At 36.3% G+C, this 19,473-nt stretch overlaps 1 protein-coding gene across 2 annotated transcripts in view; it reads left to right on the plus strand.

The window, feature by feature from the left end:
* Positions 1 to 603: 603 nt before the first annotated feature.
* The window catches only part of RB1 (RB transcriptional corepressor 1), a 171,815-nt gene continuing 152,945 nt past the window's right edge, over positions 604 to 19,473 (plus strand). Inside the window, exons 1-2 of one of the 2 annotated variants that reach the window (XM_019447575.2) lie at positions 604 to 925; positions 3,653 to 3,779. In XM_019447575.2, coding sequence (XP_019303120.1) covers positions 789 to 925; positions 3,653 to 3,779 — 264 coding nt within the window. In that variant the 5' untranslated portion in view covers positions 604 to 788. The remainder of the gene's footprint in view (positions 926 to 3,652; positions 3,780 to 19,473) is intronic. The other variant, XM_019447574.2, reaches the window with a different exon arrangement.

Raw genomic sequence — 19,473 nt, forward strand, 5'->3', positions numbered from 1 at the left:
TGGTGCCTCGTTTTTTACACCGCTATCAAAACATTTATCACACTACAATCTGTTCTTTACGCACTCCTCCTCTCTCCTTCCCTAAACAGCGATCCTAAAAGGCCAGTAATTGTTTTACACTTTCCATCTCCCAGTGATCCTCAGAGTTCCGTTTGCATCAAGCATTCCACAAAGGTTTGTTTTTGTTTTGGCCGATTCTGAGTAACGGATTGGGCGGGAGGAGCGTGGTACAGAGGGACGGCACCGCCCACGGAGGGAGAGGGGCGTGCCCGCCCTGGGTGCACACGCTTGATATTCCCGGCGGGGCCTGAACTGCGTGCAGCCCCAGATCAACCCACAGATAAAAACGGGGCTCAATCTCACGCCCCAGACTGTGCAGTGCCCCGTTACCGGCACCCAGGCCTGGAGGGGAGAATTTCGAGACACGTCCGGGCGGCGGCGGCTGCCTCAGAGAGAGTGCCTCGGCCCAGGCCGGGGGGGCCCACGCCCAGGCCGCCCGACCTCACGCCCCCGCCCAGCACACCGCTGGGCGCCCCGGTTCCCTCCCGACGCCGGCGGGCCCGGGAGCCTCGCGGACGTGACGCCGCGGGCGGAAGTGACGTTTTCCCGCGGTTGGACGCGGCGCTCGGTTGCCGGGCGGGGGAGGGCTTGTCCGGTTTCTCTCAGGGGACGTTCAAATTATTTTTGTAACGGGAGTCGGGAGAGGACGGGGCGTGCCCCGAAGTGCGCGCGTCCTCCTTCCCCGGCTCTTCGCCACCACTCACTGGCTCCTGCCCTGGGGGGGAGTCATGCCGCCCAAAACCCCCCGGAGAGCAGCAGCCGCAGCCGCCGCCGCCGCCGCCGCCGAACCCCCGGCGCCGCCGCCGCCCCCTCCTGAAGAGGACCCCGAGCAGGACAGCGGCCCCGAGGACTTGCCTCTGCCCAGGTGAGCGAGCGGAGCCGCGGCGGCCGTCTCGAGAGAAGGGCGCCTCGAGAGTGCGTCGGGGCGGGCACCCCAGCGTCTAGGCGGGGGCGCGTCTCCGCCGGCTGCCGCGTCCCGGCGGGAGGAGGGTTCTCCCTTGTCCCCCAGCACCGCGGAGCGCCTGGACGGGGGTGACAGGGGTCTGGGTTCGCGAGCGAGGGGAGGGAATCCGGGAAGGGTCTCGGCTCCAGCTTGACAGGTGTCGGGCGGGTGGGGCTCGGGTCCCTGAGCAAAGTGACAGGTGCCGCCTTTCCTCCTCCAGGCGGAAAGGCTCGCCGGCGGAGGGTGTTTTTGAGGCGCCATCGAACGCAAAAAAGAAAAATGACTGGCTGGTGTCTGGTGGAGAGTTTGTCTCCTGTTGAGATTTGTAACATTTCGGTGGTCGTGTTTGACTTTCTGTCTTGGTCTCCTGAGATGCAGCAGCTGAAAGTGTTTTCCTCTGGGCGTGCACTGCATCCGAAGCCCAGTCCTGGAAATGCCAACCAGGAAAGCTAGGGGACGTGAAGTGCAGGGTTCTGCGTGTCAGTTGCCCGCAGTGTACTCGGCTGAGGTGCTTTGTGGCGTTTCCTTGTAACAGTGCTTTGAGGTCTTGGGGATTCAGAGCCATCAGTAGCGACTGGAGGGTCATAACACTTGAGAGGAACTGGCGTATGGGCAAAAGTTTTGTGAGACGTTTAGGCTAAGTGCTTGAAAGTTTCTGAACTTTTATTCCTGTCGCATAAAACTCTTCTATGTTAAGCTTCAGCATTTTTCATTCTTTCTTACATTTTGCCTTTGAGCCAGACAACAAACATCCTTGTGTTTCTCTCTCTCTCTCTCTCTTTCTTTTTTGTTTGGGTACAAAATTAGTGATGTTCACGCGCTCACATTAAACTTTTTTCTTCCCCAAGTGGGATCTAAATTTAGGCGAGTAGAACATGACAGGGAGATATTTATTGTACTGCGACATCCTATTTTTCTTGATTGTGATACTTTATGGTTAAAAAGCTAAGATTGAAAGAGTATGATTGCCATTATTATTGTCAGTACTGGTCCTACTTTGAGACTACATGTAGATTGCTGGGAAATGGAACTCCTTTCTTTCCCTCACCACTTCCTCTCCATTTTTGTCCTTTACCAAGTCCTTTTCTTTCAACTTTCCAGATACAGAGTTCAAGCATATTGCAAAAGATAGGAATGGGCTTTTGGGATGGTTTGTGAAAGGCTATTGAAAATACATCTGTTTAAGTGGATTGTCTTATGGGTCAGTTAAAAATCATACTATTTAAAAAAAAATCTGAAACGTTCTGGGAGAAGACAGAAGTTTAATTTCTGATTAAGCTCTGATGTATCCAATACTTGAAAGTTGGCATTTGGAAAAAGCAGTAAATATACCTTAAAGAATCCCCTGTTACCCATAGAGCTTTGGAAGCATTCTCAATTATTGTAGGGTAGCCAGAAATACTGAAATTATGGCCATCACTTGGGAAAAGAAGGCCTTTCTTCCCTGACCCAACATTGTTATTCATCTTTAAATGGTGGATCTACCAAAAATTCTCCTGTTAAGTCCAAACCATGCAAAATACACTGTACTCTTGATTATCCTTACCCACAAAAGTTTTCATTAGTATGGGCAGTTCAGCTCTGCAGATTAGCTGCTTAGCAAGAGTAAAACTACTGGCTGGCAGTCTGAAGCCTAGCAATTTGCTTAGGGGTGGATTCAGGGCCCACTCCACCTGCACTTTGCAGTGAGGTTTTTGCTACCTTGACAGTTGAGATCTTTTTTTCTGTTGCATTTTATCTGGCTTAAGTGGTGCAGTTAGAAGGGAAACCTTCACTAGTAATAGCATTTCACCCCCAGTGGTGGTGTAACCAAAAGTTAATTATGTTTTGAAGGAGGGTTGGCAGTCTAAAATAGCGGTCAAGGGCATGGGTTATGGAATTAAACTGTTGGGTTTCCCACTTACTGGCCATTGCCTAGTTGAGTACTTTAACTTCTCTGATTTGGTACTTATCTGTAAAAGAAGAATAATAAGAGTGCTTATCTAATAGGCTGATGTGCATTTAAGGTACTTTGTACAGGGTTAGTGTAAATACTCAAAAATTAGTAGCTATTCCTCACACTAATTATTATTAGGTGTGAGACATTAAATGAATGAACAGGAACTAGCCAACAAGAAATTATTGACTACCTATAATGGGTAAGGAAGATTGAGGAGAAAAGGATAAAATAAGCATAGCAATACTTTATGTTAATCGTTACATAAGAAATGCTAGTAGGTAGAGAGATTATATGAGATATTGGTTACGTGTAGACTGCATTTTAGCAAAGTCGCTGATACTAAATTGATTCTGAAATATTATATATGGGCTTTACTCTTTTTGCTGTTACTGTCATCCCAGTTTTCATGACAGCTTTAGCTATCATGCTTACTTCCTTTTACAAAGCTATTTTTTTGTGCTGAAGTGTATGTGATTCACCAGGCCAGCAAACCTTTTTCATTGTGTGGTATTTTTGCTGGAAAGACTATGAAAAAAGATAAATATGTTTAAAATTCTACCTGTAGTTTTCTTCAAAATAAATAAGATTTTAAACTAGTTAGTGATGCTTTTTTTCAGAACAGTGCTGTTATCTGCAAACCATTGAAACAAATATTTAATTAGTTTGATTTGTAAGTATATGCCTATTATATATCTATTTTTATCTGGCAGGCTTGTATTTGAAGAAACTGAAGAACCTGATTTTGTTGCATTATGTCAGAAATTAAAGATACCAGATCATGTCAGAGAAAGAGCTTGGTTTACTTGGGAAAAAGTTTCATCTGTGGATGGAGTGTTGGTAAGGATTTCCTTAACATTTTTTGAAAAAAATTTTCTCGTTTAAAAAATTATTTTGGAAAATAGAAAAATATAAAGAAAAGAAAAGCTAGTAATAATTCTGTTATCCAGTAATAATTATGTTATTCTGATTAGCATTAAAAAATTTTTTTAGCATTAAAAGTTTTTTTTTTAAATCTCCCCATATAAACCCCTCCAAAGTATTTTAAAGCAAATCTTAGATGATATATTTTATTCATATACTTTACTCTGGTACAAAGAGTTATTGAAAAGCAAAGCCATACCTTATAAAATAATCTTTAATATTTTATAAATTTAAATAAATTAAATTTAAATAAATTTAAATAAATTTAATCAAAATTTAAATTTAAATTTAAATAAGTATTTAAATTTCCTGATTGTTTCAGAATTAGTTTTGTTAGAATTTAGAATCTTTGATAGCATTTGATATATTTCTTCCATTTTTTTTCTTTTCAGAGGTGTGTGTGTGTGTGTATGTGTGATACTACTAACACCAGCAAATAATTCCTAGTGCTTTATATGTACTGGAGGAATATTATAAGCATTTTGCAAACAACCCATTCAGCAATCCATTGAGATATGAAATAAAAAAATCTTTGTTTTACATGTAAAATTTTTAGAAGGTGATACTGAAGTAGAGTGAGGTTAAGTAACTTGACCAAGGTCTCTGGCTAATAACATTTAGAACACAGATTTGGGATCATACGTGTAGTTATACATAGTTACATATAATGGTTTTGTATCTTGTTATACAATTTTTTTCTCAACATGAGCATTTTATTGTTAAATATTTTATGATATTTAATAATATAGTTTCCGATGGTACTATAATATTTAATACATTAGATATATTTTGATTTTTTAACTCTTACTGTTATTGGACATTTTTCCCCCCAACTTTTTGGCGCATAAAATGATGTGATAAGCATCCTTATTCAGAAGAATAATGCCTGGCACAAAGTAAGCCCTTGATAATTTAATGAGTGAAACTCTGATTGTTAGAATACATTTTGAATTACTGTGTCAAAAGCTATGAATATTTATAAAACTTTTGATAGTTAAATTACACTCTAGACAGATACTTTTAATGAATTTACTTTTTAACAGCATCATATTAGTGTACATATCTGTCTGGTTTTACTGATCAGATTAACACAACAAAATATGTTTTTGTGTATCATAAAAATATTTAAGACCATTACAAAATCTGGTATCTTAGTCCATTTGGGCTACTGTAACAAGATACCACAGACTGGGTGGCTCATAAACAACAGAAATTTATTTCTCACAGTTCTGGAGGCTGGGAAGTTCAAGATCATAGTGCTGGCTGATTCTCTGTGTGAGGGCCTATTTCCTGTTTCATAGACAGTGCCATGTCACTGGCCTCACATGGTGGAAGGGGTGGCAGCTTTCTTGAGCCTCTTTTTAAGGATACTGGTCCCATTCATTAGGACAGAGCCCTTGTGACATGATCACTTCCTAAAGGCCACAACTCCTAATACCATCACATTGGGCATTAGGTTTTAAGGATATGAATTGTGGGGGATTGTGCACAAGCATTCAGTGCAATAGCATCTGGTAATAAAAAAGAGAAAATGAATCCAATTTCAAAGACCTGAATATAATCTGGAACTCCTTACTAAAAAATGAGGAATATTGAAGTATCTTGGATGAATGACTTTGGTATTATCGTCCCAAAGGATCTAATGTATATTTTCACTGTATATATTATCGTCCCAAAGGATCTTGGGTACTTCATGTAACAAAGTTTTTTTTGTGCATGTGCAGTTAAAGATAGTCATAGCTCTGTCACCTCTCACTCATAAATGCTAGGCTTTTAGTTTTCAGAAAGTTGGAAAGGAGTAGTAGATTATAGAGAGAATTGGTGAATATATTTTCCAGTTTATGAGTGGGTTATGTTCCCAGTCTTTGTAAGTACAATATAGTAGTTAGGTTTCCAGGCTAGTTCACGCAAAACTTTTTTTGTACTGAACTATAACAGTAATAGTTTTCATCATTGAGGCCCTTTTAGGCTTCAGACTTGACTACAAGTACAAATAAATATTACTACTTTCTTACCCTATGTTTTTTCTCCTAATGGAGCTGATGAGGGGACTAGGGGATGTGAAATTATTCTTGGTGGTATGCTGGAGGAAGACAAGGAATTTCATGTTATCTTTGGGATATTGGGTACTTTTTTTTTTTTTTTTGCAGGGTGTATGACAGAGGCGGGTATGGTATTATCCTGTTATAAATACCAGACATTTATGTAGAAATATTATTTTAAAAGATATTTTACTTTTTGAGGGTTGGCCTGAGAATTCAACCTCTGTTTATACAATATCTAAGGGAGAATGTAACAGTGTGTGCAGACAAGTGAATGTAATGACAAAATTAACCAGTTTCTGATGCAGCTGTTCTGTTCTAGCTATTCTAGATAGCAGTTGGTTATCTTCTTTGAAACAAGAGAAGGAATTTAGTAACTCAGGGAACTCTGGAAAACTGAAAGTAGGTGATATTTATTGGAATAAAGGATGGGTTAAGAGCAAGGATTTGTCATCAGACTAGACTGACTCAAGTCTCAGTTCTACCTTTTACTACCTCCATGATCTTGAACAAGTTACCTAAAATCTCCAAGTCTCAGTTTTGTTATTTGTATAAAGGATTAACAATAATTTCTGGATCTTGGAGTTAAAATGTGGGTTAAATAACTTTATGCATACAAAACACTTGTTAGTGTCAATGAAGGCCTATATTAAATCATGCAGCCAGAATAATTTGACTTAAGGATTACCCTAGAAAATTTTATATTAATATAATTTTTAAGAGAACTTAAGAATCAGTTAAAATACTTTAATTTTTTAAAGTTTTTATATAAATTCCAGTTCGTTAACATGATTAGTGTAATATTAGTTTCAGGTGTGCAATATAATGCTTCATCACTTACATACAGCGTGTGGTGCTCATCACAAGTGCACTCCTCAATCCCCATTACCTATTTAACCTATCCTCCCACTCACCCAGACCAATTCTGTTTCTTGGTTTGCCTCTCTCTCTTTTTCCCTTTGCTTATTTTTAAGTTCCACATATGAGTGAAGTCATATTGTATTTTTCTTTCTATGACTTCACTTAGCATAACACTCTCTAGCTCCATCCATGTAATTGTAATTTTTATGTCTGAGTAATATACTATTGTGTATATATACCACATATTTATCCATTCATCAGTCGATGGACGCTTGGGCTGTTTCCATAATTTGGCTATTGTAAATGCTGCTGTAAACATTGGGGTATACCTTTGAATTGGTATTTTTGTATTCTTTGAGTAAATACCTAGTAGTGCAGTTTCTGGATTATAGATAGTTTTATTTTGAACTTTTTGAGGAACCTCCATACTGTTTTCCTGAGTGGCTGTACCAGTTTGCATTCCCACTAACAGTGCATGAGGGTACTCCTTTCTCCACATCCTTCCAACACCTGCTGTTTCTTGTGTTGTTGATTTTAGCCCTTCTGATAGGCATGGGGTGGTATCTAATTGTAGTTTTGATTTGTGTTTCCCTGATGATGAATGATGTTGAGCATCTTTTCATGTGTCTGTTGGCCATCTGTATGTCTTCCTTAGAAAAATGTCTATTATGTCTTGTGCCCATTTTTATTTTTATTTTATTTTATTTTATTTTATTTTATTTTATTTATTTTTTTTTGTGTGTGTGTGCCCATTTTTAAATTGGATTATTTGTTTTTTGGGTGTTGAGTTTTATTTGTTCTTCATATATTTTGGATACTAACCCTTTATCAGATATGTCATTTGGAAATATATTCTCCCATTCCATAGATTGCCTTTTAGTTTTGTTGATTGTTCACTTTGCAGGAGCTTTTTATTTTGATCAAGTCCCAGTAGTTTATTTTTGCTTTGGTTCCCTTGCCTCAGGAGACCTGTCTAGAAAGAAGTTCCTATAGCCAGTGTCAAAGAGATTACTGCCTGTGTTCTCTAGGATTTAGATGGTTTTCTGTCTCACATTTTGTCTTTCATTCATTTTGAATTTATTTTTGTGTTTGGTGTAAGAAAGTGGCCCAGTTTCATTCTTTTGCATGTTGCTCTCCAGTTTTCCCAGCGCTCTCTTCACCTCTTCCATTTGGTGAAGAGACTGTCTTTTTTCTATTGGATATTATTTCCTGCTTTGTTGAAGATTAATTGAGTATATAGTTGTGGGTTCATTTATGCATTTTCTGTTCCATTGATCTATGTGTCTGTTTTTGTGCCAGTATTATACTGTTTTGATCACTACAGCTTTGTAATATAACTTGAATTCTGGAATTGTGATACCTCCAGCTTTGCTTTTCAAGAAAGGATAAGAACCATATGATCATTTCACTATTTGTAGATGACATTGTACTCTATATAGAAAACTCGAAAGACCAGCAAAAAACTGCTAGAACTGATACACGAATTCAGTAAAGTCACAGGATACAAAATCAATGTGCAGAAATATGTTCCATTTCTGAACACCAATAATGAAACAGAAAGAGAAAATAAAATTAAGGAATAGATCTCATTTACAATTGCACCCAAAACAGTAAGATACTTCCCGAGAGGTGAAAGACCTTTATTATGAAAACTAGAGAACACTGAGGAAAGAAATTGAAAGGACACCAAGAAGTGGAAAGACGTTACATTCTTATGGATTAGAAGAAAAAAATTATTAAAATGTCTATACTACCCAAAGCAATCTACACATTTAATGCAATTCCTATTAAAATACCAACAGCATTTTTCACAGAGCTTAGAACAAACAGTCCTTAAATTTTTATGGAACCATGAAAGACCTCAAAATAGCCAAAGAAACATTGAAAATAGTTGAATTTATAAATATATGTGTAATGATTTTGATGTAATTTTGGTAAAACTTAAGGAAAGTTTGTGGTATTTTGTCTAGAAAAGTGTTTTTTCCTTTTTGCATAAACGTTTAATGGATGTAATATTAGTGATTGTTGTCATTACATTAGATTGTATTCATACTGCATATAACATATAAATAAGGGACTTTTCATTAAGAAATTGGCCAGGAGTGTTGTTCATGTTGGGATTTACAGTGAATCAGTTAGAATTTTGATTTTTCTTCTGCATCTTAAATCATTGCATGGTAGAGTGGAGAAGACCTTGGACCTTGAAGCAGGAAAGTTTTGATTGTAGTAGTTGTAATGTAGCTGTAGGATTTTAGATAAATTGGTTGATTCTCCAAGTCTCAGTTTGTTCATCTATAGAGCAGAAATGATGCCTGAATGCTGTCCTCGTAGGGTTTCGTGTGTCTGTGTCCATTCAAGAGCTATGAAATATATTGCCCTTGATAGAGGCATTGTTTTTGTGATATGGGTCATTATATTTAGAAAGATAATTAAAATGAATAGTTTGGAATTGGAGTAACAGTAGCCATTCCATGTAAGTTATACTGCAGACATATGAAGAGTCATATACTACAGACATACGAAGAGGTTTTTTTAATAAACTTAAAAAACAGAATATTTAAAAATTAAGTGTAATAGAAGGCATATACCTGTTATTTTCTAGTTATTAGTACTATATTTACCCTTTCTTTTTGAATATGGTGCTCATATTCTGATTACGTGTGAGTATTGCTGAGAAAAAAAATCATTTAAGAACATATATGTGAATGTTATATTTTGTCTTACAGATAGAGGCTATTTGCAACTTCTTTTATTTCTGATTCTGCTTCTAAGGTTAATTTTTTACATCTTACTATGGAGAATTTTAGAGATTTATAAAAATAGGTTAATAGTGTGAACTCTCATATACCTCTTAACCAATTATAAATCATGGCCAAACTATATTTCTCTCTGATTCCAGATTATTTTAAAGTAAATTCAGGTTATGTTGTTTCACCAATAAATATCTCACTATGCATGATCTTTTATTCTTTTTTTTTAAAGTTTATTTATTTATTATGAGAGAGAGAGAGAGAGAGAGAGAGAGAGAATATCCCAAGTAGGCTCTGTACTATCAGCACAAAGCCCTGTGTGGGGCTAGAACTCATGAACTGCAAGATCAAGAGTGGGATGTTTAACTGACTGAGCCATCCAGGCACCCCTTCAGTATGCATTGTCTTTTTAAAAAGTGACTTCTGTTCATCACATCTAACAAAATTGATGCAAATTTTCTATTATCGGATATCCAGTGTTCAAAATTTCTCGATTATTTATAATTTATTTTTCATGTGCTCTAATCAGGATCAAAATAAAGTTCATATATTGTGATTGATTGACTTCTGTCTTAAATCTCTTAATCTGTAGGTTTTACCTACCCCCTTTCTTCTCTTACAATTTAGTTGAAGAAACTGGATTGTTTATCCTGTAGAATTTCCTACAGTGTGTATTTTGCAGATTGCATCTCCTCCATTGTTTAACATAATTGTCTAATTCTCTGTATTTCCTGGAAATAGAGCAGGCCTAGAGGCCTGATCAGATCCTGGTTTGATATTTTCTGGAAGAAATACTTCAGAGATATTTTTGTGGATCCCAATTGGCAGGCACATATCTTGTTAATCTTTCTCTCTCTTTTTTTTTTTTTTGATGTAAGCAATTATTGATCACCATTAACTGGATCTATAGGAGTTGCTAAAACTTTATCATTCCTCTCTCAACTATTAGTTGTAATTCTGTAAAGAGAAACTTTCCTCTATTAACTGTTCTTATTCTAAAGTGTAGTTTATTCAGGAAAGGAAGGCTAGATGAGAGATTTATGGTTTGCTTTTACTTACTACTTTTTAAACTAAAAATTTGTAAGATCTTCCAAAGATGGCCCGTGATTATAATCATCTTTTTAAGTATTATGTTGACTGTACCAGTAGACCAGTTGGAGTACATACATAGGTGTTTAATAAGATCTTTACTCAATAATTGACATATTTTATAATTCGATAATGTTATATAAATGGGATCATACATTATTTAACCTTTGGGATTGGCTTTTTCAGCATAATTCCCTGGAGAATAATTGAAGTTATATATCAATATATTAGTTTGATAGGGCTGCTATAACAAAATACTACAGACTGGGTGACTGACAGAAATTTTGTCATGTTTCTGGAACCTGGAAGTCCAAGTTAAGGTGTCTGCAGATTTAGTTTCTTCTGGGACCTCTCTATTTGGCTTGCGGATGGCTGCCTTCTCCTTGTGCTCTAAAATGGTTTTCCTGTGCACACACTCCCTTGTGTGTTTGTGTGTCCAAATTTCCTGTTCTTATAAGGACACTATAATCAGGTTGGATTAGGGCTCACCAAATGTCCTCATTTTAATTTACTGTACCCCTTTTGAAGCCCTGACTTAAAAAAACAGTCACATTCTTGGGTACTTAGGTTAGTACTTCAACATACGAGTTTTGCAGGGGTGGGGAGCACAAGTCAGCCCATTGCAATTTATTATTGTTGTTTAGTAGTATTCCATGGTATGGCTGGACCACAGTTTGTGTAACCATTCACTCATTGAAAGATACCTGCTCTCTTCATAGGTTTTAACTGTTGTGAATACAGCTGCTTTGAACATTTGTGTATAGGTTTTTGTATAGATACCAGTTTTCATTTTCCTGGGAGATAAATAACCAAGAGTTCAATTGCTGGCCGTATGGTATGGTCATGTAGGTCATATGGTGTGGTCATATATGCTTAATTGTGTAAGAGCTGCCAAACTTTGTTTCAGAGTGGCTGTACCATTTTGTATTACTATCATCAATATATGCGTGTTCCAGTTTCCCAGCATCTTTGCCAACATTTGGTGGTTTTACTTTTTTTTTTTTAATATTAGCCATTTTTCTCAGTATGTAGTGATATCTCATTGTGGTTCTAATTTACATTTTTCTTATGGCTAATGGTATGGAATATTTTTTTAACAGACTGTTTAGAATAGTTTTAGGTTCACAACAAAATTGAGCCAAAGGTACAGAGATTTCCCATATTCCCCCTGCCCCCATAAATGCTTAACCTTTTCCACTGTCACCATTCCCACAAGAGTGCTACATTTGTTACGGTTAGTGAACTAATACTGACACATCATTATCACCCAAAGTCCATAGCTGCTGAAAGTCTTCTAAATGTGCTTATTTGCCATTTGTTTATCATCAGTGAAATGTCTCTACGTTTTTTGCCCATTTTGAGTTTCCATAGGTTTTTTATATTCACAGCTATGTCATGGGTGAATAATGACAGCTTTATTTCTTCCTTTCTAATCTTTTTGCTTTTTTTTTCTTGTCTGTTGCACTGGCTAAGATTTCAATACAGTGTTGAATAGAAGTGCTAAGAGTTCCTGCTCTTAGAAAGAAATCATTCTGTCTTTTAGCATTAAGTATAATGTCAGGAGTAGGTTTTTCTTAGGTGTTGTTTATCACATTAAGGAATTGTCTTTCTATTCCTAGTTTGCAGAGATTTTTTTATATCAGAAATAAATGTTGGAGTTTCTGAAATGTGTTTTCTGCATCTATCGTGATGATCATATTTTTCCTTTATTAGACTATTGATATGATGAGTGATATTGCCTGTTAAAACAACTTTCCCTTCTTGGATAAATTCCACTTGATCATAATATAGTATCCCTTTCATATATTGTTGGATTTGATTTGCTAAACTTTTAAGAATTTTTGTACTATGTGTTTACAAGGGATATTGGTCTGTAGTTTTCTCTTTATGGTTATGGTTATGGGTTTTTTTTCTAGTTTTTTTTTTTTTCTACAATTTTTGTTGGACGTTTTGACAGAATAATTCTGGCCTTATAGAATGAATTGGGAAATTGTTCTCTTCAATTTTTTCATAGAGTTTGTACAAAATTGATATTATTAAATGTTTGGTAAAACCATAACCATATGGGTCTCAAGGTTTTTTGTTTTTTTTTTCTTTTGTGGGAAGGTTTTTAACTACAAATTCAATTTCTTTAAATAGATATGGGCAATTCAGTTTTATTACTATTTTAGTGAGCTTGGGCAATATATGTTTTTCAAGGAATGTGTCCATCTAAGTTGTTGAACTGGCAGAAAATTGTTTATAATCTTTTATTATTGTATTTAATTATATCTCAGTATTACTTAATAAACTTTACTCTTAATATATTTTATTTTATATACTCTTATATATTTTTTCTTTATGTATATATATATTATACATATTTTATACATATTATATATTATACATATATATATTATACATATTATACATATATATTATACATATATATATTATACATATATATATTTATGTATATATATTATTCTTTATGTATATATATTATATTATATATTATATTGTATATAATATATATAATATACAATATAATATATATATTTTATTTATTTATTTATATATTTATTTTATATACTCTTATATATTTTATATACTCTTAATATATTTTACATGACGTATCATATTATGCATGATATATATATAATATATATATAATATAATATATATATATTTATATATATATATATAAATGCATGATGAAATTATTCTCTTTATCCCTGTTTTTTTGCTCTGAAGTCTTTTTCTGTTAAAAAAATTTTTTTTAATATTTATTTATTGTTGAGAGAGAGAGATACAGAGTGTGAACGGGGGAGGGACAGAGAGAGGAAGACACAATCTGAAGCCAGCTCCAGGCTCTGAGCTTTCAGCACAGAGCCTGATATGGGGCTTGAACTCATGAACTGAGACATCATGACCTAAGCCCACCAAAGTTGGATGCTTAGCCAACTGAGCCACCCAGGCGCCCTGAAATCTTTTTCTAATATTAATATAAACACTTAAGCTCTCTTTTGACAAGTATTTAGCATTGTATACTTTTTTAAAAAAAAACTCTTAACCTCTTTGTATCTTTATTCAGTTGACCCTTGCACAACATGGGTTTGAAGTAAGTGGGTCCACCATACCTAGATTTATTTTCAGTAAATATGCTACAGTACTATACGTGTATTTTCTCTTCCTTATGATTTTCTTAGTAACATTTTCTTTAGTATATAATACATGTAACAAATGAATTATGTGTTAGTCGACTGTATATATTATCAGTAAGGCTTCTGGTCAACAGTAGGCTATTAGTAGTTAAGTTTTGGGGAAATGAAAATTATAGTTGGATGTTCAACTGCACAGGGGTCAGCAGCCTTAACTCCCATGTTGTTCAAGGGTCAACTGTATTTAATGTGGGTGGGTTTCTTGTAGGCTGCATATAGTTGAGTCGGTCTTTGCCTCTTAATTGAGGTTTTTAAATTGACATTTAAAGTGGTTTTTGAAATGGTTGGGTTTAAATCTGCCACCTTGCTATTTGTTTCTACTTGTCTTATTTTTTCTTTGTCTCTTTCCCCTCTTTTTATGACTTTGTTTGGATTGGCCATTTTTTATGATTCCTTTTTTGTCATTTGTTGGCTTGTTAGCTATAACTTTTTTGTGTTATTCATTTCAGGGTTTATAGTATATATTTGAAACTTTTCATAGTCTATTTTCTTTTTTTTTCCTCAAGAGAAAGAAAACAGTTTTATTTTTGAACAGGCATTAAACCAAAATGTGATGCCTATCACAAGTAATCTGCTGAGAGACTTCAAAACAGAAGGAATCTCACCCTTTTATAGACAGGCAGTGACAGCCCATTACATATATGCTTTTGAGATAAACAAGAAGTAGTCCTCACGTAAGAGGACTCGACAGTACCATTTGTCACATGCAGTTCACTTTAGATTCACTTGGTAATGAGGGTGACGATCTGTGTTAGTTAATTGGCTTTATCCAAAAGAAAAAGAAATTCCTCACATTTTATGACAAGAGGTAATTTTGCCACCTACAGCACGGTACCTGCTAAAGTTAGGATCCTACTGTCCTACAGAGCCTGGGAGATAGTGGTGCTACCTTCCTTGATGGTTGCATTTCAAAGAGATGGATCCTAGGTCCTTGAGAAAGACATCCCTGGGTCAGAAAGCTGGCAAGAATCTTACTTAGCTTTTAAAATACATAACAGAAACAAGGAGTTTACAATTAAAAGTTTTCTTTTTTTTTCTTTTTTACATGTTTATTTTTGAGAGAGAGAGAGAGAGAGAGAGAGAGAAAGAGAGAGTGAGCATGAGCTGGGGAGGGGCAGGGAGAGAGAGGATCCGAAGCAGGCTCTGTGCTGACAGCAGAGAGCCAATGTGGGACTGAAACTCATGAACCATGAGATCTTGATGTAAGCAGAAGTCAGATGTTTAACCAACTGAGCCACCCAGGCGCCCCTATAAGTTTTCTAAAGTATATGCTCTAAGAAGAGAGGGGAAATCACTTCTCTTTTTTTAAATTTGCATTTATCCTTATACCTGTCACCTCCTTTATCTCTTCTTTTTTCTTTTTTTTAAATTTAAATTTTAATTAGTTAACATACAGTATAGTATTGGTTTCAGGAGTAGAATTCAGTGATTCATCACTTACATACAACACCCAGTGTTCATCATAACATGGCCTCCTTAGTAACCATCACCCACCTAGCCCATCTCCCACTCACCTCCCTCTATCAACTCATAATTTGTTCTCTGTCACTAAGAGTCTCTTATGGTTTGTTTCCCTCTCTTCTCTTCCCCTGCTTTCCTATATGTTCATCTGTTTTGTTTCTTAAATTACACATGAGTGAAATCATATAGTATTTGTCTTTCTCTGATTGGTTTATTTTGCTTAGCATAATACTCTCTAGCTCCATCCATGTCATTGCAAATGGCAAGATTTCATTCTTTTTGATGGCTGAGTAATATTCCTCTGTGTGTGTGTGTGTGTGTGTGTGTGTGTGTGTGTGTGTGTACGTACCACATCTTCTTTATCCATTCATCAGTCAGTGGACATTGGGTTCCCTCCATAGTTTGGCTATTGTTGATAATGCTGCTATAAACATTGGGATCCACGTACTCCTTTGAATCTGTATTTTTGTATCCTTTGGATAACTACCTAATAGTGCAATTGCTGGGTTGTAGAGTAGCTCTATTTTTAACTATTTGAGAAACCTTCATACTGTTTTCCAGAGTGGCTGCATCAGTTTGCATTCCCACCAACAGTGCAAGAGGGTTCCCCTTTCTCCACATCCACGCCAATACCTGTTGTTTCTTGTGTTGTTGATTTTAGCCATTCTGACAGGTGTGAGGTGGTATCTAAATGTGGTTTTGAAAAAAAAAAGAGGTTAGAGTGGGAGAGAGCCAAAGCATAAGAGACTGTTAAAAACTGAGAACAAACTGAGGGTTGATGGGGGGTGGGAGGGAGGGCAGGGTGGGAGGGAGGGCAGGGTGGGTGATGGGTATTGAGGAGGGCACCTTTTGGGATGAGCACTGGGTGTTGTATGGAAACCAATTTGACAGTAAATTTCATATATTAAAAAAAAAACAAACAAACAAAATACTTGTACCTTTAAAAAAAAAAAAATAAATGTGGTTTTGATTTGTATTTTCTGATTATGAGTGATGTTGAACATTCTTTCAGGTGTCTTTAAGCCATCTGGATGTCTTCTTTGGAGAGGTGTCTATTTGTGTCTTCTGCCCTTTGTTAACTGGGTTGTTTGTTTTTTGGGTATTGAGTTTGATAAGTCCTTTATAGATTTTAGATACTAACCCTTCATCAGATATGTTGCTTTCAATTATCTCCTCCCATTCCATATGCTGCCTTTTAGTTTTGCTGATTGGTACCTTCACCATGCAGAAGCTTTTTATCTTGATGAAGTCCCAGTAGTTCAGGTTTGCTTTTGTCTCTCTTGCCTTCAGTGATGTGTCTACTAAGAAGTTGCTGCAGCTGAGGTCAAAGAGGTTGCTGCCTGAGTTTTCCTCTAGGATTTTGATGGTTTATTATCTCACATTTAGGTCTTTCATCCCGTTTGAATTTATTTTTGTGTATGGTGTAAGAGAGTGGTCCAGTTTTAATCTTCTACGTGTTGCTGTCCATTTCACTGTTGAAGAGACTTTTTTCCATTGGATATTCTTTCCTGCTTTGTTTAAGATTAGTTGACCATATAGTTGTGGCATAGTCTATTTCCAAATGATTTTTACTATTGAATGTATATTATAAAAACTATGTCACTATATTTTTCATGTCTTCCCTCATGGTCTTTGTCCTATTGTCATACATTTTACTTGTACATGTAAAACCCCATAATACGGTGCTATTATTTTTGCTTTAACCAATTTTTTTAAAGGAAATTTAAATAGTAATTTAAAAAAGAGTCTTTAAAATAGCCATGTAGCTACCGTTTCCAGTGCTTGTCCTTCTTTTATAAAGATCCATATTTCCATCTGGCATCATTTCCTTCTGCTTGAAGGATTTTCCTTAACATTTTCTATAGACATCAGACATGGTGATGATTTCTTTCAGCATTTGTACATCTGAAAAGGTCTGTATTTTGCCTTAGTTTTTAAAAGATACTTCCACTGGTTAAAAAATTGTAGTTTGACTTTTTCCCCTCAGTACTTTAAAGATGCTGTCTTGCTGTGTTCTAGCTTGCATTGTTTCCAAAGAGAAGTCTGCTGTCATCCAAATCTTTGTTTCTCTGTATGTGAAATGTTTTGTGGTTTTTTTTATGTTTATTTGTTTTTGAGAGAGTATTAGAGCGGGAGGAACAGAGACAGAGGTAGACACAGAATTGGAAGCAGGCTCCAGGCTCTGAGCTGTCAGCACAGAGCCTGACATGCTGACGCGGGGCTTGAACTCATGAACTGCGAGATCATGACCTGAGCTGAAGTCAGACGCTCAACTGACCGAGCCACCCAGGAGCCCCTGTTTTTTGTTTTTGTTTTTTTAACTTTGTTTATTTTTGAGGGAGAGAGAGAGCAGGAGCAGGGTGAGGGGCAGAGAGAGAGGGAGAGAGAATCTCAAGCAGGCTCCACACTGTGTATGGAGCCTAAGGCAGTGCTCAAACCCATGAACATGACCTAAGTGAAAATCAAGAGTGGGATGCTTAACTGACTAAGCCACCCAGGTACCTTCTGTATGTGAAATGTTGTATTTTATGATCTTCTCTTTCTCCCTAGAGTGTTTCAGCATTTTGATCATGATATTTAATGGTGTAGTTTTTAAGATTTTCATGTTTGAGGTTCATTTTACTTCTTGAATGTGTAGGTTTATAGTTTTCATCAAATTTGGAAACAGTTTGGCCATTATGTCTTCAAATAAAGCTTTTTATGGTTCTTTTTCTTTCTTTCCTCTCCTTCATGGTCTCTAATTATATATATATATATATATATATATATATATATATATATATATATATATATATATATATATATATATATATATTTATATTTAGCTATGCGACATTTTCCCACAGTTCATTGATCCTCTATTCAGATTTTTGGTCTTCAGTTTACTTTGCTGTGCATTTCATTTTGGATGATTCCTTTTGCTTTATCCTTAAATTTACCTGCCTTTAATCCCATTCAGTGTACTTCTCACCTCACATTTAAGAATTTTCATATTTAGAAGTTCAATTTAGCAGTTTTTAAAAAATATATATTCTGTGTCTGTGCTTATTACATCTTTGGTATAGCTCAAAGGTTGGCAAACTTTTTCTGTAAAGGGTCAGATAATACAAATTTTAGGTGATGCAATCTCTGTCATTGTAGCATGAAAACACTCACAGACAAAGTGAAAATGAATAAGTGTGGCTGTATTCCAATAACTTTATAAAAATGGGCATGCTGGATTTGATTGTAGTTTGCTGACCTCTGGGATAGCTTCTTGAAAATATGAGGTACTGTAATAATAACCGTTTTAATGTCCATATCTAATAATTCTATACCTGATTTTTTAAATTCTAATGGATTTTTGTCCTTTTTGTGGTTATTTTCCTGTTTTTTGTATATCTAATAACTTTTATTTGGCTGTAGACATTGTAAATTTGTGTATTAGATATTTCATTAATTTTTGTATTCCTGATAATAGTCTTAATCTTTTTTCTGGGTTCATTAAGTTTTTTGGACACAGGTTGATCCTTTCAGGTTTTACTTTTAAGATTTATTAGGTGACATTAGAGTTGGGCTTAGTCTAGGGCAGAGATTCTCAATTTTGCCACTGTTGACATTTTGGGCTGGATAATTCTTTGTTACAGGGGTTGTCTTGTGTGTTTTAGAACGTTTAGGGGCATGATCCCAGGCTTCAATCTACTAGATGCCTGTAGTACACCCTGACCAGTTGTGATGACCAAAATCGTACCCAGATTATTGCCATATGTCCACTGGGAAGTAAAAATATCACTAGGTAACAACCACCTGTCTAGCATTAAATACTCTATTGAGGTAAGCCTCTGTAATGTATACCCTTTGTATTACCATGAGGTTTTCTCCTCTGGCCATTGGGAACAGGCACTACTCCCAGCTGGTGTGAGCCATAAATGTTCCTCACCTGCATGTGCTAATTGAGGGGAATCCATTGCAGATCTCTGGAGTTTCTCTGTGTAGCTCTCTTCTCTTTGGTACTCTGCACTGTGAATTCTAGGTGCTTTGACTTCCTCAGACTTCTAGTTCTGTCCAGCCAGTCCATGGAGACCATTGGGCTGTCCTTGGTTTTTCCCTCCTTGCACTGCTATCTGGAATTATTCACCAGGAAGTAGCTTAAACATTTATAGGGCTCACCTTGTATATTCCCTGAGTCTTGGAGATTACTCTTCTTTATTGCCTAAGGTCTAGAGCC

This window comes from Panthera pardus, unplaced genomic scaffold (assembly GCF_024362965.1).
Source record: "Panthera pardus isolate Hobbes unplaced genomic scaffold, ASM2436296v1 HiC_scaffold_1, whole genome shotgun sequence".
Taxonomy (NCBI): domain Eukaryota; kingdom Metazoa; phylum Chordata; class Mammalia; order Carnivora; family Felidae; genus Panthera; species Panthera pardus.